This window comes from Saccoglossus kowalevskii, chromosome 7, assembly GCF_978046115.1.
Source record: "Saccoglossus kowalevskii chromosome 7, keSacKowa6.1, whole genome shotgun sequence".
In the NCBI taxonomy this organism is placed as follows: Eukaryota; Metazoa; Hemichordata; class Enteropneusta; family Harrimaniidae; genus Saccoglossus; species Saccoglossus kowalevskii.
Window position 1 is genome coordinate 37,941,142 of NC_140647.1, and position 24,281 is coordinate 37,965,422.

At 32.1% G+C, this 24,281-nt stretch overlaps 1 protein-coding gene across 1 annotated transcript in view; it reads left to right on the forward strand.

Moving 5' to 3' along the window:
- Nucleotides 1–24,281, forward strand: part of LOC102806136 (uncharacterized) — an 82,505-nt gene that overhangs the window by 42,048 nt on the left and 16,176 nt on the right. Inside the window, exon 3 of the mRNA XM_085501543.1 lies at nt 19,099–20,486. Within this exon, the coding sequence (XP_085357669.1) occupies nt 19,099–20,486 (1,388 nt within the window). The remainder of the gene's footprint in view (nt 1–19,098; nt 20,487–24,281) is intronic.

Here is a 24,281-nt window from a genome sequence, read left to right on the forward strand (position 1 = left end):
AGAAGGTCAGGCTAAAGAAGGTGAAAACTGAACAGAAGTTTAGGAATATGCAAATGTTCATCATGTATAACTATTTGTAAATTGTAGATGCAATGCATACTGTAATGAAGAATATATTCTTTGCATCCAATATTGACCCTCCTCCTTCCCTTTATCATAATAGTTCAACCCTTGCTACAATGTGGAAATGAAGTCATTTATACATCCTGTGTGTACGTGCATGTATTGTACCATTGGCTGTTTTTGTTTTGTCATGTTTCAATGTGTGTAATTTGTGTCTATACTGGATATATATATATATGAACAGTGGCTTCCTATTGCCTACATATCACCAAATTGTGTTTGCTTACTTGTAAACATCTATTGACAGTGATGGGAGACATGTGATTTGTGATGGACCAATCAGAAGAAAGTGAGTCAATTGCTCATTTTGAATCTTTCTCTTCTACATGCTTGTCAGAATTTTATTTTACAGATTTTCCGATGTTATGCATGCATTTAAAACTTTTTTCCCAAATGGCTTCCTGATTCCACTCATATCTTCATGATAATGCATGTCACAGTGACATATGGGGGAGGTGCATATAGAGGATGGGCATAGGGAGGAGGGAGGGTGTGTTGTCACCATGAGCCCCGATAACACAAACACATACAATTGAAAAATACCTTAAAAATCTGAGTTGTAATCTTTTACAGCTCTTAACTTGGAAACAAATGCAGACAATATAATTCCAAACCAGTTTTGTTTCAAAAGCAGTGTATTGTTTCATATAGTTAAAGAGGATGACTAAAAAAACATATAATTGATATGCAGATTTTGCTTGTCGATGCTTTCAAATATATGTCTCCTCTTTATAAGTATCTTAATTAATGTTGTGGCTGAATGCACTTGTCTAATTTGCATAATTGATTACAATGTCATACATTATAGTTCTACAATTGAATTTACTGTTTGTTCATTGAAATTTATGTCCGTTTTTTATTTTGCTATTTTGTGATAAAAGAGTAAGGAACGAAGAATGCAATGATTTATACATTCTTAGAAGCAAAAATGCATCTCAATTTAATTATCAGTGCATGCCATTAGGTTGGCTGGAAGCAGTGACTGTATCATAAGGTCAGACTTGAATGATTGGTTATTCTATACATTACAGTTGCAAGAGGTGTGTACCTGTACACTACATGTTAGCACAAGGTTAAACCGTCCCTGTACATCCTATATATTTATCAGTTACTTTTGACAGATGATGAACTCTTTCTCATCATGAGTCTCCTGTGTGTCCTGTGAGAACTGCAATGCATTGTGGGATTGCCAGATGACTAAATATTTTGATCATTTTAAAAATACAGTGTAGTAGATTTCCAAAAAGGTAATGAGTGCTCCCGTTATTGCCATTGGCTCATAGCTGGCTCATAGCTGGCTGTCAGATTGTCATCTGGCATGATCATCTTGTTGTTTATGGATAATTACATTACTGTTTTACTATTTTACACACAGCATGCTCACTTTGCTTTGATTGCATCCTTGTATTTGACATATGATTACTTCAAATTATTTTCACCTTAAACCAACTTCTTTTAATCTAATCGTCCCTTTTATTTATTTTTTTCTCCATTAAATTGTAAGTTTATAAGACAATTTATTTAACATACATATACCTGAATATAATCAGTTCAAATATGGGCTGCTGCCTGAATAACTTATATCCATATTGCAATGAAGTTAGAAGAAGCATGCATAATTTGTCTTTTGGAAGACGTGATTGATACCTGTTTTGTATGTCTTAACTTATACACCCTCCCAACTTAATTTAAATAATTAAAGCATGATTTGTCAATAGCCAATTCTATAATGGCAAGTAGTACATAACATCAATTGTTGTATGTCTGACTGAATTTATATCTTAATGTAAAATTGTGTTATCCATTCACCAAATTAATTGTTTATTTTTTTTATGTTTCAGTTGTACTAATTATCAGTAATTCATTATTAGTAATATAATGTAAGATGATGTCTCAATGTATTTTAAACTAACAGGATGAACAGCTTATTTAAAGTAGTCTTTGTATCTCTCATTTAACACTATTATGTAAAGATTATACTGAAGTAAATGAAAGCTTGAGTCTGAAAATAAAAATTAATTTGAGTTTCATGTCATTTGCTTATGGAACAGTTAACATAGTCAACCAAGTATGTCAGTGTTGGTAATAATTAAGACAAGATGGAATATGGGAGATGACATGCAGAGCTTTTGGTGTAGGTGTCTGTCATCGTTGTGTCTCGTGTCAATGTTTGGCTTGCCTGTAATAAAGTGAAGAAAAAGTCGTAGTTAGTGGCAAACCATGGTAGTGGTCTGTTGTCATCCACGTCTGGCGTCACCATCTTAAAATTTTTCTTGTGGCCATGATAGATCCAAAATATTCAGCAAATCGCTATCAAACTAATATATATGGTTTATCTGTAGGTATAGTTGGGCTGTATAGTTTTAGGAATTGATTTTCCAAAAATTGTATTTTTGGTGAATTTTGAAATTTTATTTTAAAAGTGTATATAGTGTCTAATTGGGAATTTCATAGTGCTTTGCAAGTCGTGAAAAAACTTTTAATTTTTTAACTTCTTTCTTTTCTTTTTTTCTTCTTTTGAGGTATTCTATATTTTATATATTTTTTTCATGTGTTTTTTTTCTTCAAATTATTTTTTTTTGCCTTTTGCAGTATTTTCTTCAATTTTCTTATGATGTTAAATGTTATCAATAATGGGCGCTCTTTAAATTTGTGTTCAATAATTTCAATGTGTAACATTTTCAATGAATTTAAAAACATGTCTACTAAAACTGTTCGGTGACCATGGATCGTAGTGGTATTATTTAGGGCTTAAATCATTCAGCAAACTAGGGAGAGATGTCAGGCATAATTTCTAACAGTTTAACTAATCTAATCAGATTGGTAAATTTTGTGAAGTTCATGATGATTAAATTATCAATAGTATTGACTTAAGTATATAAGGATCAGTTCATATGTAATGATATCTGCTATGATCTGCCTGACCTTACTTATACAGGGCAAGCCATGTGTAGTTTAACTATGTTTTAAAAGGATTTTGTCTTGAAGACCGTTAAAGCTATATTTGGTTTTATACTTAGTACATATATTCATTGGGTGGACATCTGCTAGATTTTTTACTCCCGTGTGCGAAGCATACAATGGGAGTCTTTGCAGTTAGTGTGTCTGTATGTGTGTGTGTGTGTGTGTGTGTACATATGTATGTGTATGTGTGTCCGTCTGTTCCACTGATATCTCAAGAATCATACATCAGTTTTTGATGAAACTTGGTGCATAGATGTTCTGGGCCAATGCGCAGATTTGATTAGGTTTTGGTAAAAATCCATGCATATTAATTACCTAATTTGCATGATAATTAGCTGATTTTTAGCTGTTCCATGACTGTTCCACTGATATCTAAAGAACCACTCTTTGGATTTTGATAAAACTTGCCACATAGATGCTCTGAACTAATGCGCAGATTTGATTAGTTTTGGGTAAAAACCTGTGCAATATTAATTACCTAATTTGCATAATGATTAATCTATTTTTGGCTTTTCCACTGATATCTCAAGTACTAATCATCACATTTCAATAAAACTTGGTACATAGATGTCATAGGACACTGCACAGATCTGATAGTTTTTAGGGTAATATCAGTATATGTTAATTACCTAATTTGCATAATTAATTAATTCTCAGCTTTTGATATTTAAAGTAGTAATCATCACATTTTAATAAATCTTGGTACATAGATGTCATAGGACACTGCACAGACCTGATAGTTTTTAGGGTACTACAGTACATATTAATTACCTAATTTGCATAATTAATTAATTTTCAGCTTTTGATATTTCAAGTAGTAATCATCACATTTTAATAAAACTTGGTACATAGATGTCATAGGACACTGCACAGACCTGATAGTTTTAGGGTAATATCAGTACATATTAATTACCTAATTTGCATAATTAATTAGTTTTCAGCTTTTGATATTTCAAGTAGTAATCATCACATTTCAATGAAACTTGGTACATAGTTACTCAAGGACTGTGCAGAGACCTGATTAGTTTTGCGGTAAATATTTGTGCACATTAATTAACTTATTAGCATAATTAGTTAATTTTCAGCTTTTCGCCTGATATCTCAAGTACTAATCATCATATTTCAATGAGACTTGCTACATAGATCTTCTAGGACTATGCAGAGACCTGATTAGTTTTAGGGTAAATAATTGTGGATATTAATTACCTAATTTGCATAATTAGTTAATTTTGTCCATGAATGTTCCACTGATATATATAGAACCACCAATTGGATTGTTAATGAAACTTTTAAAGAGTACTCATCATCACATTTCAATAAATCTAGGACTATGCAGAGACCCAATTAGTTTTTGATAAATATTTATGCTTATTAATCACCTAATTAACATAATTAATTACCTAATTAACATAATTAATTAACACTGATATTTCAATTACTGATCATCACATTTGAATAAAATTTGGTACTTAAATGCTCTAGGACAATAGACATGCCCGATTAATTTTGGGTTGAAATTTGTTCATATTAATTCTCTAATAATAATTCATAGTTTTTTTGTTTTAATCACATTTCAATGAAACATAGATATTACATTACGCAGACCTTATTAGTTTTACACTCAAATCTGTTCGTATTAGTTACCTGATTTACATAATTAGTTTTCAGCTTTTCCATCAATATCTCAAATACAAGTAATTTTTAATTAATTTTCAATGTGTCTTCAATACTTTCATCACACAGGAGTTTTTTCTAAGCTTTTTCTGATATCATTCTGTGACAATGTCCTCTATTCTTTTTTAGTGAATATTTTTGCAATTTTTGATCAAAAATGTTATTTTCGACTTTTTGAAAACTTATACTCTAATTGTACTTATATACTCCTTGGGTGAACCTCTATTAGATTAGATCATTTTGTAACATTAGGGAATCACTACTAATTCACAGACATATCCTCTTCCTGCAGTAGTGGAAACACTTACCAGTGATGGTTATTTACTCACCACTATACAATGTATGTGCTAACATTTTTAATCCTTAATATGAACGGTCGTCGGGATTCACTTGATTCATGCCAAAATCACGCCCTCATTTGATGATTCATTACAAACATGGTTGTTGATATGCATGTTCTGTGCATATATGTGTCTGATGCTATTCTCTGGTATTTTTAATTGAATATGCGTCACCTACAACATTACTTCAGCTTCCACCTATATATTCCATGAAACGATAGTTGTGTTTCCCTCCATTACCATGTCTTATGAATCAGTATTTGTGCTCTTAGACTCATAGCCGTGAACGTGATTTTGGTCTGTGGCATTTAGACTGCCAAACTTGGCATGTGTCAAGTTTTGGTTCCAAATCTTTATTGGGACCAAGATCAAGTTTTTTTTTGCCACATGCCAACTCAGTACTGATGTGTTCACATACATGTTGAACACAAATAAAACAAAGTGCCTTATTGTGACTTATCATTCATTCTGGGGATAATTTTTCAAGAGATTGTCTAAACATCAAGAAGAAACAACACTATTATAACGCTATTAATACCACATGTAGAGATGAAGTGGGAGAATTACAGTAGAAGTAATATAAATTTGATTAAATTACTAAATATTTTAAAACAGGCTTTTCTGGAACAGGATAAATCCAATTTGCAATGAGTATACTCATTACAAAAAAAAAATGACAGATTTAACACAGATTTATCATCAGATCAGAAAATGAATTGCGAGCAAAAATATAAAGCAAATTGTTAAAGTTATCAAACGACAATACACAAATTTCTTAAGAAAAACAAAACTGAATGCATACATGTATGTAAAATTCAAAAATTCTTATACGTGTGTTTAGGTGTATTGAATTTAAAACAAAAAAGTTCAGTGAGAAAACTTTGGACTAGTAATCACAACATGGCAAATAAAAAAAACCAAACAGTTGAAAATAGAATTTTTTTAAACAATGTAGAATTTATAGACAATGTTAGAAAATGAGCTACACTTGGTTATGATATGGTAGGCACTTAATATAAACTTGAACATCAAATAACAGTTCCACAAGAAGCCCAGTATCTTCGCTAAACTAAATGATTGAATGAGGGGTGGTCACATGGAATGGAATTACTCACAGTATACCCCTCAGTTTATGCAAATTACATCAACATTTTACATTTAATTATGTCAACAAGATGAGGCATGCAAATCTAAATACAAAAACAAATGTCGTCATTTCGGCAATTTGAACATCAAAATGGAATATTTTGAAAAACGAAGTATAGGCACATTGCAAACTCGACAATGATGGCATTCTGATAATTCTTTGCAACAAGGGTGCAGAAAAAACCTTGCTGATTTTCTTATCTAATAGCGCAGGAAACTTAATTAACTTGGTCATGTCTGCCCTATCATTCGTAACATGACAACTCAACCTGATTTAAATAAATGTAGCCAGGAAGTCGGCAGTGAGGTCAGCGATGTGAATTTTGATCTTCAAATGTGAACTGTGAAAAGGTGTGGAAAACTAGTCTAAGACAATTATATACAATATCTGAAACATTCATGCCGATAAATTAATGTCAATATATAATAATAAAAATCACTGGATACTGTTGTGACGGACTGTTGCAGACGATATTGTAGTGGTTTCCGCTGAGACCAACTGACGTAATTCTGAGAATAAAGGGTGCAACACAATTATTAACTGTAAACCTTGGGGTATATGAGGATTTGTCTCCCTGATGTGACATTTATTACTTCGGCTGGACACAAATCTGCATATACCCCTCAGTTACAGTTTAATAATTGAAGATATGTGCCACTACATACTCAACTCATTCTGTCAATAAATGTCATCTGTTCTATAACAAATTTCTTTATCTTATCCCCTTCTTTCGTAATCAGTTATCACAACTTATCTGAATTGTTATTAGATAGAAACACTGCATATCAAATGATAATATAAAACTGTTATTTTTAGTTGTTATTACTCAAACTGTATTTTACTTGTACAGTGCTAATATTTTTACTATTGGAAGCTTACCTTACCATATGAACTCTGAACCATTCATATGTCAACTCACTGACCCAGTTGCCATGTTTTTCATCTCCTGCAATTAACACTAGAGGGCTAAATCTGGATCAATAAACCTTAAACTGTTTTTAGTGAAACACACACTTTTTGTTCATCCATAGTAAATATCTCATATTTGCAGATGACCCAACCACCTAATGAAACACACATTTTTTGTTCATCCATGGTAAATATCTCATATTTGCAGATGACCCAACCACCTAATGAAACACACACTTTTTGTTCATCCATAGTAAATATCTCATATTTGCAGATGACCCAACCACCTAATGAAACAAACTCTATTTGTTCATCCATAGTAAATATCTCATATTTGCAGATGACCCAACTACCTAATGAAACACACACTTTTTGTTCATCCATAGTAAATATTCCATATTTGCAGATGACCCAACCACCTATTGAAACACACACTATTTGTTCATCCATAGTAAATATCTCATATTTGTAGATGACCTAACCACCTAATGAAACACACACTTTTTATTCATCCATAGTAAATATCTCATATTTGCAGATGACCCAACCACCTAATGAAACACACACTTTTTATTCATCCATAGTAAATATCTCATATTTGCAGATGAACTAACCACCTAATGAAACACACACTACATGTATTTGTTCATCCATAGTAAATATCTCATATTTGTAGATGACCTAACCACCTAATGAAACACACACTTTTTATTCATCCATAGTAAATATCTCATATTTGCAGATGAACTAACCACCTAATGAAACACACACTTTTTATTCATCCATAGTAAATATCTCATATTTGCAGATGAACTAACCACCTAATGAAACACACACTACATGTATTTGTTCATCCATAGTAAATATCTCATATTTGCAGATGACCCAACCACCTAATGAAACACACACTTTTTATTCATCCATAGTAAATATCTCATATTTGCAGATGAACTAACCACCTAATGAAACACACACTACATGTATTTGTTCATCCATAGTAAATATCTCATATTTGTAGATGACCCAACCACCTAATGAAACACACACTTTTTGTTCATCCATAGTAAATCTCTCATATTTGCAGATGACCTAACCACCTAATGAAACACACATTTTTATTCATCCATAGTAAATATCTCATATTTGCAGATGAACCAACCACCTTATGAAACACACACTACATGTATTTGTTCATCCATAGTAAATATCTCATATTTGCAGATGACCCAACCACCTAATGAAACACACACTTTTTGTTCATCCATAGTAAATATCTCATATTTGCAGATGACCTAACCACCTAATGAAACACACACTACATGTATTTGTTCATCCATAGTAAATATCTCATATTTGTAGATGACCTAACCACCTAATGAAACACACACCTTTTGTTCATCCATAGTAAATATCTCATATTTGTAGATGACCTAACCACCTAATGAAACACACACTTTTTGTTCATCCATAGTAAATCTCTCATATTTGCAGATGACCCAACCACCTAATGAAACACACACTTTTTGTTCATCCATAGTAAATCTCTCATATTTGCAGATGACCCAACCACCTAATGAAACACACACTTTTTGTTCATCCATAGTAAATATCTCATATTTGTAGATGACCTAACCACCTAATGAAACACACACTTTTTGTTCATCCATAGTAAATCTCTCATATTTGCAGATGACCCAACCATCTAATGAAACACACACTTTTTGTTCATCCATAGTAAATCTCTCATATGTGCAGATGACCCAACCACCTAATGAAACACACACTTTTTGTTCATCCATAGTAAATCTCTCATATTTACAGATGACCCAACCACCTAATGAAACACACACTTTTTGTTCATTCATAGTAAATATCTCATATTTGCAGATGACCAACCACCTAATGAAACACACACTTTTTGTTCATCCATAGTAAATATCTCATATTTGTAGATGACCTAACCACCTAATGAAACACACACTTTTTGTTCATCCATAGTAAATCTCTCATATTTGCAGATGACCCAACCATCTAATGAAACACACACTTTTTGTTCATCCATGGTAAATATCTCATATTTGTAGATGACCTAACCACCTAATGAAACACACACTTTTTGTTCATCCATAGTAAATCTCTCATATTTGTAGATGACCTAACCACCTAATGAAACACACACTTTTTGTTCATCCATAGTAAATCTCTCATATTTGCAGATGACCCAACCATCTAATGAAACACACACTTTTTGTTCATCCATAGTAAATCTCTCATATTTGCAGATGACCCAACCACCTAATGAAACACACATTTTTTGTTCATTCATAGTAAATATCTCATATTTGCAGATGACCGAACCATCTAATGAAACACACACTTTTTGTTCATCCATAGTAAATATCTCATATTTGCAGATGACCCAACCACCTAATGAAACACACACTTTTTGTTCATCTATAGTAAATCTATCATATTTGCGGATGACCCAACCACCTAATGAAACACATACTTTTTGTTCATTCATAGTAAATATCTCATATTTGCAGATGACCAACCACCTAATGAAACACACACTTTTTGTTCATCCATAGTAAATCTCTCATATTTGCGGATGACCCAACCACCTAATGAAACACATACTTTTTGTTCATTCATAGTAAATATTTCATATTTGCAGATGACCCAACCACCTAATGAAACACACACTTTTTGTTCATTCATAGTAAATATCTCATATTTGCAGATGACCAACCACCTAATGAAACACACACTTTTTGTTCATCCATAGTAAATATCTCATATTTGCAGATGACCCAACCACCTAATGAAACACACACTTTTTGTTCATCCATAGTAAATCTCTCATATTTGCGGATGACCCAACCACCTAATGAAACACATACTTTTTGTTCATTCATAGTAAATATCTCATATTTGCAGATGACCCAACCACCTAATGAAACACACTTTTTGTTCATTCATAGTAAATATCTCATATTTGCAGATGACCAACCACCTAATGAAACACACACTTTTTGTTCATCCATAGTAAATATCTCATATTTGCTGATGACCCAACCACCTAATGAAACACACACTTTTTGTTCATCCATAGTAAATATCTCAAATGTTCATGCAATAAGACACATTCCAATGTATTTACTAATTTTCGTTGAAACACAGTCTGCTAAAAACAAATGCGTGATTAAAATGTGTTGACAAAAATCCACGCAATAAAACTTAATTCATTTTTCATTTGACTTGAAAGGTTGTTATTTACATTAAGGTACACCTGTTGTTGAGTGCAGAGTAACCAAGTATATAATTATTTTAAAAGATATACTGAGTTGGTGATACTTAGCACAGGTGACGCTTGATTGGTTTTATAACTCCACAGCAGCTGTTAGTCGATCTATGCTTTTACTGACTTGAAACCTGTTGCATATGAATTAATTCACCTCCATGTCTTTATGCTGGGCTATTACTTCCCACCATTTCATATGCATGTGAAAGTCCAGACTTTAAATAATGTGAAAGACTTAGGTACTCAACTTTTAACACATATTGTTATTTCTAATTCTATCACAAAGTACCATAACTGTGATGTACTTGAAATTCCCATAATCACAATGTTTTAAAGGACCGGGGTCGTCGTGCAGCGTATTTTACATACGTTGTGTACATCGTTATGAGTTCCATATCAAACAGTATGTGGTGTGATGACAACCACATTTTAACAATTTATAACATCTCTCATTCAAGATTAAAACAATTATAGTCACATTAAAAAAGAAATATATTTTAATAGCACAACATACACTACGCAATGCTGGACATCTACATATGTGTCTCGTACAAAGCACCTGCTTTAATCTCATTAGGTATTTTGTTGGGTATTGAAGTGAACATTGTCATGCATTTCCATAAATAGAATGAAAATTAACAACATTGAAGTGGTAACATTATTCTGATAATAAAAATTTTAAATATACAGAATATCTATATATAACCTATACTGTACATTGAATTCAGATCTAAAATGAATATTTAAAAAATTGCTTTAAAATTTGGTACGCAGTACACAAGGCAAAAATAAGTGTGTTAATCAAATGTGATGAAAATTAAAATGTGTGGCTCATTGACGCATTTACTGAAATGATGACAATATTGTTTGTGAAATTTATTACAGCTATGCAAATAGGGTTTACTTGTGTTACTGATGTAAACCTGTTTGTGTCTGATATCACAGGAACCATTTAACAAATACCAATGAAATTTATTAAATATTTTGGTATAAATCACAAACCTGATTAGTTCACAGTTTAAATCCCTTTATTATTGTTTGAAATTATTCGCATGTTTTCAGTGATCTTCTCTTAATTTGATGTTATCACCCAGCCAGGATAAGATTCTTAGAGATATCTTAAAGCGGGGCAGTTGTCACCTGCGCATGCGTCAGATGGCCTTAGCGTGTCATTGTTTACAAACAAGCATCTACCCATGAGCCTTTGCATTTTTAGTGTGTGTTGTTATCATCGCTTGGGACTCGCAGGTGACGACCCTCCCGCTTTAAATCACTTTGTCTGGAAATACACATTGGCGATATGCACTATTTTAATAAGCCATGCTTTTTTTGAATGCTTCCAGTTTGACAAAATGTTTTAATGAATCATTTGAAAAGTGAATCAGAATACCAGTTGTAATTTATGTCTAGATTATGTCCATGCAAAAAGTGTTTGTTATTTTCATTGATGTCACTGGTATTTTTGATACACAGGAAAACTAGGCAACGGTATATATGGTGAAAACCCTAAAATTGTCAAACCGTGAACTTTTGTGGCATCTGGAATGTAACTGTTTTTTTGTCAAAAGAATGGAAAGGAAGTAATAAAAAGAAATCAATATTGGCTGATTATAAATTTCAAAATATTTGCTGTTCATGAAATAAAGATTTTCTGTTGTGGAGACTGTGCAAATGCAATGACTTGTTGAAAATATAACTATAAATCTTGGCAGGGAACATCTATACTTTATACAATGATAATATGATATTATACTTTTTATACAAATCACTCTGTCACATACTTCCTTCCTACGATTTATTACCACTATATGCATATTAATTAAGGCACTGATATGAACGTCCTTATTATTAAAGTTGTATTACTGTGTTTAAAGCCTTTAACAAGTAATTTTTATATGTACTGTAATAAGTACAACAGCTAGAGAAATCACAAAACGTTTATCAGAAGCTGTATGGATATGGGAGTTTATTATCGTTTTTGTGACATCATCATATGTTAAGTTAAAAATAAAATTTAAAATCTTGAAAGGTTGTGATATTGTTCCTATTAACATGATATAATTTGGTAATATCAGACACCATGCTATACCAGTTAGGCTTTCCAGCTGCTATTTGATATGTGTCAATTACAGATAAAGTAGGTTTGACAAATATGCATGATTGGTCATCAAGCGTGTCCGCGACATATGGTTGAACACTGTGACAATCAAACATGCATGCTGTCCTTAGTATGCTAGCTGTCTATGCTCTCTAACACTCTTATATACATTTTTTCAATTATAACAATATTATGTCAACATCCAGTATTTAATTATAATCTAAGACCTTTGAATTAGTACAAGTATGTGTTTTATGCTGCCTGACATCAATGTTTTCTTAAATGTTTTTCCCTTTGTGAATACTATTGTATACATACATGTACCTTGATAGTTATAGTGTATTTATTACTAACAACACTTATGCAAACAAACATGTCTTCATGTCAGTATACCTGATGTTATTGCAATCAACTTTGACAGCCAAGAAAGTTAACTTCAGGTCATAAATGAGATTAGTTTATGTAATCAGTATGGAATTGTAAATATAATCTGCTTTCTGCATATTAGAGGTTCAGGAAGTCAAAATATGCATTGTCGTGATGACGGCATGACTGATAATATGATAGATGGATTCAGTCCAGTACACAGTGTATGATATTTTATCTTGCAAGGAATATAAATGATGTCATATGGAATCTATTTAGTCAGAGTATATCAGTCTATGAAATCTTGCTATAATCAACACTTGTGTCGCTTTGTTGGATATTTTTCACATGAATGCATTCCAGGCTTTATTCAGCTATGCTTTTTTCATCCATTCAATGAATCTCTCGCTCTGGTTCAGATAAATGCATCTTTGATATTATGACATCACTGTAAATATTGCATATGTTACAAAATTTGATGATTACAATCATACAGTTGTGAGATGCAAAGTGCCTGTCATATTTGATTAGTTTACAGTTCCTGTTGGATTCCATCCATCTGTCTGCATGCATGTCTGACATCATTTCTCAAACATTCATTGATATATTTTGTTCAAACACATAATATTAATACATGTAATATAATAATAATAAATTTATTGCCTCTGTGTAAACAAATTTACATAGGATAAGCACAGCAAAAAAGAGTTTTAAAATACATGTACTAAAAAAATATATGTAGTAATAAAAAACAAACAAACCATATTTATGGTTATATAATATCCGATAAGTGACCGTGTGATATTTGGACTTGGAACATATGAAATTTACTGCACTATGTTGTCTTAGGGCAAAATGTGAACATAACTACGTTGTCTTAGGGCAAAATGTGAACATAACTATGTTGTCTTAGGGCAAAATGTGAACATAACTATGTTGTCCTAGGGCAAAATGTGAACATAACTATGTTGTCTTAGGACAAAATGTGAACATAACTATGTTGTTTTAAGGCAAATATTATGATTGCTTAGAAATGCATCCTTTAATTTCTGGTATAATAATATTTTTATTGCCAACATTAAAATGAATACGATGACTGTCATTCCAGAAATGTGGAAGTTAGTTGGAAAGATTATTTTTTGCTGGGTGTATAAAAAATTACTGGTAGTTAACAACTTAATGCTTGCATATGAATTTATATATTTGTATTGCCATTGTAATTAATATTTTGTTCTTTGTATTTGGACTTCACTAATTTATTGATTTATTTTTTACCTTACTGTGTATGTAGGTTATAAGTTTTGTTCATTACCTGTTGTCAACACAAATGTTCATTTACGAGTGCAATTAAGTTTAAAGCCTTTTTAATTTTGAGTAACTTGGCCAAAAATCAAATTGGAATTGCAGCTTTTGTGTTACATTGATCAAAAGCTAATGTATTATTGACTAAGCTATTATTTGTTTTCCGTAAAATAAATCTTGTCATGCATTGTTGTTTGAATTCTGCTTTGAGGGAAGTATTGATAATCTATGTTCACTCAGATGTAGTGGTAACATATAAGGTACATGTACCTAATGGCTATGCAGATAACATCTCAAGATTCTAGTGTGCTTCACAGACTAATTTAATTTTGATCGTTGAACAGAGAATCCAGTGTGTGATTCATCACCATAATGACCATATCATATGGTGTTGAAAACTCAATCACAACCAAATTTACAAATATCAAATATTACAATGCACATATTCAGGATTTTTTAGAAAAAAACTGCAAGAGGGAGCACTGCAATTCAGCGACACCACCAAGTGGGGGACATAGGCTTCTACCTACCAGGGTGTGGAGCTTTTGATAATTCTAAGTTAAAATGGAGCATTCTAGGGCTTCCTTGGGGCCAAAATTACTATCAGACAGGTCACAGTTGAAGAATTTTATGGTTGCCAGAGGATCTGCTTCCCAGGGCAAGAGGCGCATGGCCATAGCATGAGGGCGCTGCGCCCCTTTTCCCTTGTTCAAAAAAATACCTGCATATTACTTAACATGTCAAAGTCTGCAAACAAAGTATTGCTGACAGTACAACTTTTAATATTTTGCTTATTAATTTGCATAAAATCAAATTTCACAGCTACAACATTCAAATTTATGATTTTACCTGATTTTGTGAAATTCACAAATATTCGTCTCTAATGAAATGATACGTACTTTTAACAATTTAATTGTCACTGCAAGAAATTTTTGCAAATCAATATTTTATGGTATTCACTGACAAGTTGTTTTATAGGAACCTAGGAAAATTATTAATGTTTGAAAAGTTTTTACTGACTTGCTAATTGATGAAAATTTGTGATTTACAGTATCCTTTCAGCACAGGTGGTGGTGGATAGTGGGGGGGGGGGGGTGTTTGAATGATTGAGTTTATGTGAATGTGGAATACAATTCATCATACTTGAATAAAATGAATAAATGTTCATTATAAAATTGTTGTTATTTAATTAATCATTGATGTGTGCATACAAGTTGAAAAATTGCAACTTTTGTAAGACACTTGTAAGCTTTACTTTGTTCCCAAAATAAAAAAGAACCTTGGTGGTTATCATTTGCAAAATGTTTTTAAAGAGCAGTAAAACACATAGCAGTATAGTCCAAAATAAAGCTGAGAAGCCTTGTCTTCTTGGGAAATTTATAAATATAGGTTTTATAATAGTGTTGTGACAAAAGGAATTATGGAATCAAGATGGAAGGGGTGGTTGCTATAATGCTAGTAGTCACTTCAGTATTGTTAAACCATGGTGCTACTTTAATATTAATGTTTTCTAATTAAGAAGAGATTAACATAAATGGATAGAAATTCATCAATCAATCAACTTTTTTAAAGTAGCTTTAGGGACAGGTGGGAGCACTCATCTAGAAATACCATTCTTCATAAATAGGTTTGCTCAGTTACATGTTGTCTAGCTTCCTATGAACTGTAAGCAGTGAAGGTACGTAGTCTGTATTATATGTACAACTAAGGGTTAGCCTTGTAAATCAGTGAACAGCTTTTCAGAAATCAGTTTGGCAAGTGAGACAGAGATTGTTTTCAATCAGTATCGCTCACTGTAAGTGCATGACCATCTGCCATGTCTGTGTGTATGGTCTTTGTTTGTATAGTTCCTTTCTTAAGTATTTCTCTTGTTACGAGACACAATGGTGTTACATAAAGCTGTTTTTATATTTCTTAGTTTAGCTACAATAGTAAATGTTTGTTTTGCTGTTTTCAATTGATACATTAATGACTGATTGATTGCCTTACAAATTAATCTTGTTCATATTTTTTATTTTTAACTACTAATACTAACTACATGTATTAATAAATCTGAATTTTTTTCCCTGCAATTAATACATTCTCATTACAAATTGTACTTATCTTTGTTCCCTAGTTTGTACAAATTTGGTTTGTCTTATATAAATGTTTACTACATAGGAAATACTTAAGTTTGACCCATGGTGTCATCCAACATTGTATAGCTGGCAGCAAAGACCATTCAGGAGATGTGAAAATACCAAACTAATTAATTTCCCTACCTTGAGTTTACATTTTGTTTTTGAGTTCACTCCCACTTCTTTTTAGGAATAATGATTTATTTTTGAAACCAAAAATATAAATTTTCCCAGAAATCAGTAGCTAAGTCGACGTCTATAATTGGAGATATAAGCAAATTATCATGCTTAAAGAAATATTTAAACACTTAGGCCTTACCATTTTATAAATTTTATAAAACTCGGTATATTTCTCCCTAAGTAATCATACAGGAAGGACTTGTCAAACCACAGTTTCAGGAAATGTTCTATTCTTTGCATTTAAATATTTTAATATTGATGCGAGTGACTTTGAATAGCTAACGAATTAAATTCTTTAGATGACCCAATACACCATGTTGATCTATTCTTATATGTCTTGAATAATTCAGTACCTCCTGGATGTGGCATTTCCACTCATTGTCTCACATTTCTATGATTCCTGTCTCCACACATAACGTCTATTGCATCCTGTTCTGTTTTACGGCCGGCAATTTTCAGACGAACCGATGTGTACTTTGAAAAGCATAAATAGCATCAATTTTTAATGTTTTGCTTATTTTCCTGATTGGAATACATGACATTTTAATCTGTTAATCTTTTTTTTCTCTCTAAAATGACTGCAATGTATATTGTATTGAATGAAACCAGTATATAACAATAGAGAGGATCTTGTCATTTCTCAAAATTTTTTTTAGTAAGAAACAGGAAATAATCGTATGTTGGAGCAATGGTAATTATAATAGCTATAAATTATTAAGAAACTCGTATTTATTTTTATGAAAAGATGCTTTAACATGGATTACCATGGAAATCGATCCAAACTTGTCAATCTTTGCATTTTTAAAGGCAAATATTTATCTAACAAAATATTTTGTATGGTACTTGGTTGAAAAAACTACAAGTGTACAAGTGTTGATGTGTAGCAATTACCGGTAATAACAACATTGAAACAACATTGTAAAATCTAAAATATCGAGGAAATTGTCAGTCTTCTGATCTCCCTGGTTTTCTAGGTCAGTCATGTTGGCAACAATGATCTTGAGAAATCTTTTCTGCTTTAAGCATGCTGTTGTTAAATTCCATAATTGAATCAAATCATTCTCATTAAGTTCCTTGTTGAGACAAAGGTATTCCCTCTGAGAAAAACTCTTACCCTTTGTACAGGTTCACCTTGAATACAGAGATTGATGATGGCATGTTAGTCTCAAGGAAACTAAGCCAAAGATTTAGACTAAGTGAACTGTATACTGCTTTTTATGAAATTCCGTCTTACAATATATGGGTATTAAAAATTCATATTGGCAAAATATTTACAGTGTATTGCACGTTTCATGAAGTGTCTTGTTTTCGAAAACCAAGATTAATTGATCATTTTGAACTTGAAGTATTTAGAGAAAAAAAGCTTTTAACAGGTGGTCCCCATCTCGTTACTTTATTTACTTACATTTTATTGCATTGTTAGAAAAAGAACATTTCTATAAATTTTAGCAATAAATATGTAGGTAACAAAAACTAAAAAGTAATACGTGTACTAATACTAATATCAGCAAAAGACAAATTATGCAAATTCAATTGGTTTGAAATCTGTTGGTTTACCAAGTTAAACCAGAGTATTAGCCAGGAATTTGAAAGTGCCTGTCAAAAATACGCTAAAAAGAGATTTTGTGCATTATATTTGACTAAATTTACAAGGCACAAATGCAAAAAATTAGAAAAAATAATAAAATGTTTCCTGTCAATTTGCCAGACTGAGAGGTAGCAGGCTAATATACTGAGTTTGATAACTAAAATTCTCATTTATGTCTGATATTGTGATAAGATTCATGTCATCGTTTGTGACTTGCATGCTGTTGATGATTGTCGCTTGACATGTACATCTCCTGCATATAAAAAGAACAGCTTTGATATCCTTCAATATCCTTCATTTTTTCAGCCATCAATTGTTTGTAAATGTAAAATTCTAATACATGCTTCTTTGTTATGCAGAATGTATGCTCCCTTAAACTTAAGTATGGTAGTTGATATGAAACTTGCATATTGTGCCTAAAAAAACATCCACACTCCAACATGGTGGCTGTGACATGGTCTGTAACATTATATACAATTTTATCACATTGGTGGGCGTTGTGTTGAAATTGAATTCCCAAAATAGAAAAAAAAATGTTAATTCAGAATATAGTTGATCAGTTGGTACATTTAAAATGAAATTTGATTGAATCTGAATCTGTGGCAGCTCTGATATGCGGGGAAATGTGGGCTTATATATTTAGCTCATGCTCCTGGACAATTTTATAATTTATAACTGCTGTCTATGAAACCGTAACATGTAACTCAAATTACCATCAAGAATGAAATAATAAATTTTATCAAAAGTGTGACAATTTGATATTCATTATACTTTACACTTTTCAGTTATTTTCATTGAAGTCATATAAATCAATATAAATGTGACTTGAATTTTGAATTTAAGACGATCATCAATAACATCTTTAAAAATCATTGTTCTATCCTTGTCAGCAGGTCAAACCACTTAAGTCGGAAATAGGGGTGGAAGAGGGTTAATATTCAATGTGGTCTTTAACGTAATATACCATCTATTTTTAATTCTGCAGAGGTTAAAGCAGACTGTTGAAATCGAAGAGAGTGTCCTCGGCATTCTACAGAAGGAACAGAGATCAGTGACAACAGCCGAACTTGTGAAAGCATCAGGACACGGAGAGAAAAAGGAAATCAACAAAATATTATACAAACTTCAACGGCAGGGAGTCATCATAAAAGTGTGCGAATCTCCCCCCAAATGGGGACTCAAGCATCCTGTTACTCTGGAACAAGACATCCACGATAATACACAAGAAGTAGACAACGTGGATATAAACATTGATGCTAATGAGGACAGCATTGCTGATGAGGAACCTGATGAACAAGATATAGATTCAATGGAAACTCAGACTGTAACTATGGCAACCGCAATAAAAATGGAACAGATGACTTCAAGTGAAATTAATGTGAACAATGGTCGCGATGAAGTAGAAATGAAAAGTGAAACCATTGATGTACATCTGCCAAAGACCAACAGTAATGGCGATTTCAAACTTCAAATGCAGATGGCGGCAGTGACAGCAGTGCAGGCATCCAACAATGATATGATGGTCGTAAATAATAATAAAGAAACTCTGAGGGCTCAGTTGTTAAATGCACTGAATGCACAAATGGAACCTATCCATGCAAATAACCTTGCTAAACTGGTTGGATTGAATAGCAAAAAAGATATTAATCCAGTCTTGTTTCCGATGCAGAATATGGGACTAGTTTTGAAAGTGTCAAACGTCCCTCCAAAGTGGATCATTACCGATAAAGGTACTGAATCTTTGACAGCATCACCGACGCAACAGGCAGCGACTTTACAGATACCGCCCGATCCTCAACAGATCATACAACAGTTAGGTGCTAACACTTTCATGCAACCTCCAGCATCGATGGTACAAGTCCATAAAAGTGACCTTGAAAAGTCTCTCTTACAGGCCCTGCTGATGCGTGAGAATTATAAAGCTGCTGAACTTGCCAGAGCCGTTGGATTTCAGAGCAAGAAAGACATCAATCCTACACTGTTCCACTTACAAAGGAGAGGATTAACTAAAAAGATAAATGACTCTCCTCCTACCTGGTGTATCACTGTAAAAGGGAAAGAACAGATTGAATGTATTTTAGCGGAGTGTGGGGAAGATATCCAGTCACGAGGAGAAGGACTTGAGGAAGATGAAAACTTAGAGAGACGAGGGTCTCTAGCAGAAGATGAAGTGATGACACAGCAAATCACTCTACCAGCCAACATGTGTACTGGTACAAGTTCTTCCTTATCTCCTGCTGCTACGTTTACCAGTGAAACATTTGCTGTGATCAATAAGAACCCCATCAGTGCTTTGATGGAGTATGCACAGTCTAGACAGTACAAATGTTCCATAGAAGTGCTGTATCAGAGCGGTCCACCACATAGTCCACGGTAAGTCTTATTTTTATTTAAATATGGAAACATTGTATAAACTGGAAGAAATGCTGTTTCTGAGAGCGCAAGATGGATAACCATGGCAACATGAATACACAACATTCAGCAATTCAGAAAATTAACTACTGCAACATTTGCTGGGATATTTATTGTTTAATACTGTAGTTCACAATGAAATAGCTGCATGCCATTTTAGGGAATTTGACTCAATACAAAATCTTAATTTAGCTTAGCAACAATTTCATTATCAGTTACTTTTTGTAAATTAATTAAAATAACATGCTAGCTAAAATGTTTTTACAGTATATATGCTGGATGGTGAATCATTAATATAGATGCAGTGTGTATTTTATCTTGGTTTAGTTTTGTGGTCACCATGTCAAACAGAATTAACATCATTGATGATGGAACTGATTTGTATTGCAGTCAGAATTCAAATACATTTCAGTTTAAGCTCAGCTTGAACTATTTTAATGAGTGGGATGATGTGATCACAAGACAAAATGATGTCACCTTGAGAAATATTCATGATGTACTGTCACACTTTCTTACAATGGAAGCTGAAATAAACAAATCAGAATTTTTTTAGTGGTGTTTGTTTTGACTTCAGCACTCTCAATTCTTACAAGTTTGATTGAAATGAAACTTTGAATTTAAATAAATAACAACCAAATTGATTTATGAAAAAATAATTCTTGAAAATTGTACAATTTTGGCAAAAATGTTGCTGAGCAATCTTTGTAATTGGGCTGTACTGTGCGCACATCATGATTAATACACTCTATTACAATGTACCTCATTGGAAGGTCATAGACGTTGAAAAAAAAGTGAAAATATTACAAAAATCAAATTTGTTTTTATCACAGCATTTTACAGGAGAATTAAATATGTGATATATTTACCGTCGTGGAATTCAGGTATTGTCATGTTGTAATCACTGACCTAAGACAGCAAACTTTCAAGATTGCATCTGACTCATAAATTTATGAAAATACATCTCTTTTAAAATTCATTTATTAACAGTAAATACATATTAATATGAAAATTTAAAAAATTGTATTAGTGGAAATTAGTGAAATAAAAAAAAATATACTGAGCATGGTGGATATGATATCAAGTGTTCTGAAACATTCATTCACAAACATAAAGTTTACCTGATATATTTTTTGTTCAAACCATAACTGAATAATAAGCAATGCAGAAAAATGATCATTTGGGAAATGTTTTGTTTCTTCAGGTGTTCATAAATTTTACCACATACCACCAGTCAACAGTTTTTGTTTTCATTAATAAGAGTCTAAGTAGAATCAAACAATATTAGTCTGAAAAGAAAAATCTGAAGCGGAAGAAATTTTTGGGAAAAAAACAGCAAAATTCTGTGATCGGTTTAAATTCTAGAAGCCAATAAATCTATAAAAATCTGCTAAATAATTAGGTGGTCCAAATTGTAGAGATATTCTGGGAAGCTCATATATAAACACAGACAGCAAAAAAACAGTTCTCACTCAGAATTGAAATTAGAAATTGGTTGCAATGAAACATTTGTAAATTGTACACATCTACTTACACAGCTGTAAATTACAATTATGTTAGAATTGGGTTTGTTGAAGAGTTGCTCACGGCAATACAGGAATTGTACAATTTGTGAATAATTCATTGCAGTAGAGTAAAATGGCGGCAATTGGCTACTCAATTCAATTAAACAAGGTAGCATTCATGTTTATATTGCTCACAGCTATTCATTAGTTATTTCTAAACTAATAGGATATATAGTTGTTTATTGAGTCTCGAGACATGCAATTCTACTTTTGCCAGTAAGTGAACTAGTTAATATTTAGGGACTGCATCATGCAAGAAAAGTTAGTATCTTTTGTGAATTTAGCTGATGTGTGTATATAATATTAAAATATGAAGAAATAAAATATATCATATTGAAATTAAATTCCCCTTATAATTGTTTTGCTTCCTACCATTGGTGACATTTTATGTATAACTTAGACAAACAGATAGTCATTAAAGGAAGGTGTTAACCTTTTTGGAGCATGTAGATCAACATTCTAATTGCACTTTGTAATTTATTTTAAAATTGCTTAGACCCTATAGCACTCATAAAAATATAATTTATTCCAAACACAAAATTAGTAATTTTATTGAAAAAGCGCACCAGTGGCTTACTTTAATTTTTCAATGATATTTTTCAATGATTTGCTCATGTAAACCATAAAAAAAATTAGTATTTTTAACTGGAACCCTGTGAGTGATAAAAATGGTGAATAAATTCCAAGTGAACATTAAACACTAAAAAGTAAAATGTGATTTATCACAATTGCATATCAACTTTTACAAGCATGTGTTATATTTTACCAATCAATTTGTATTGAGACTAATTTGCACAATGTTGATGACATTCAAAGTACCATGGTCATTGCAGTAAAAACCCATGTTGTTAGCTCATATCACATTATGTATGTTATGGATTGCATGCAATATACCATAACGCATCTACTAGTAAAATACATTGGTTTGTTCAAACCAAATTTGAATGCTTGCTTTCATAAAAATGTTAATTTGTTCACATCCTTTTCTGTTTCATTTTCCTCGTAAATGACTAGTGTTATATATGCAATAAATAAAAAATAAAATATTCATTGACATTATAAGTTGTTGAAAGTTTGTTACATAATTTATGTGACTAACTACAAATATGCTCATTTTCATGGTTACAAGAGATTTTTGGTAGCCATTTTGAATAGAAAAATGGTGATACTTGAAGTTTTTTTTTCTCAAGAGAAGTAATTAACCTACAGGGAACTTGTGTCTGTCCTTGAAAAATCAATGTATGCATAGTCTTGTGCATTATTTTGCAATTGAAATAGACTCAATCAATTACTTGAGCAATTCCTATTTTTATTTGGCACCAGAATAATAACACATTCGAAAAATAAAATCATATTCATTAAGTTCTTCATTTTGTTCCTGAGAAGTAAAATTAAAACGCCAGGTACAATGTTTGCAACACTTTCCAATATCTGAATCACTAGACAGTATGTTTTGATTAGTAACATGTATGTTTTCACCCGCCTTTCAGAATATTAAACAACAAACATACAAACCACATTTAGTATCTATACAATTGTGTGATATAAGTGGTTTTGTGCACACATGGTAATGGGTATCATTATAGGAACATTCAACAACCTGTGTACCCTGTTAGTTGTCATGCCCGATAGGTCAATAACAATCACTGGGGTATTCCACACTTCCATCATTAGCATATCAAAAAGCTGAATCTATTTCTCTACTATAGTTTTTCCCACTTAGATGTGAAACATTGGCTTTCTGTATTTCCCTATACAATTGCCCTTTGTACTTATATGTACTGGTTGTAATGCAAGCAATATGTAAATCACAATACAGATTGCATGTGCTTTGCAAGTATCATCCAACCAATTATTCTGGCATTTGATTGTGGTGCATATTAAATACAATATTGGTGCCCATTAAAATTATATACATGTACTACTGTAATATCTAGAGTTTCGGAATACAATAACTTTGCATGAACAAAGAAGTTGGTTATGTGTGAGTAATGTATGTAAACAGCTCTCATTATATTATTACTAGAAGTAAAAGAAAGATATGTGAAATAATTAGGTTATCATAGGAAAATGTATACTATGCACTCAGGCAGTACTGGGTCACATCAATCTCTGCTATGTATCTGTAGATACATTCTCATGCATACACTCTCAGGATAATCTTTTACTATTTATAAATCATACTTTATGTAAA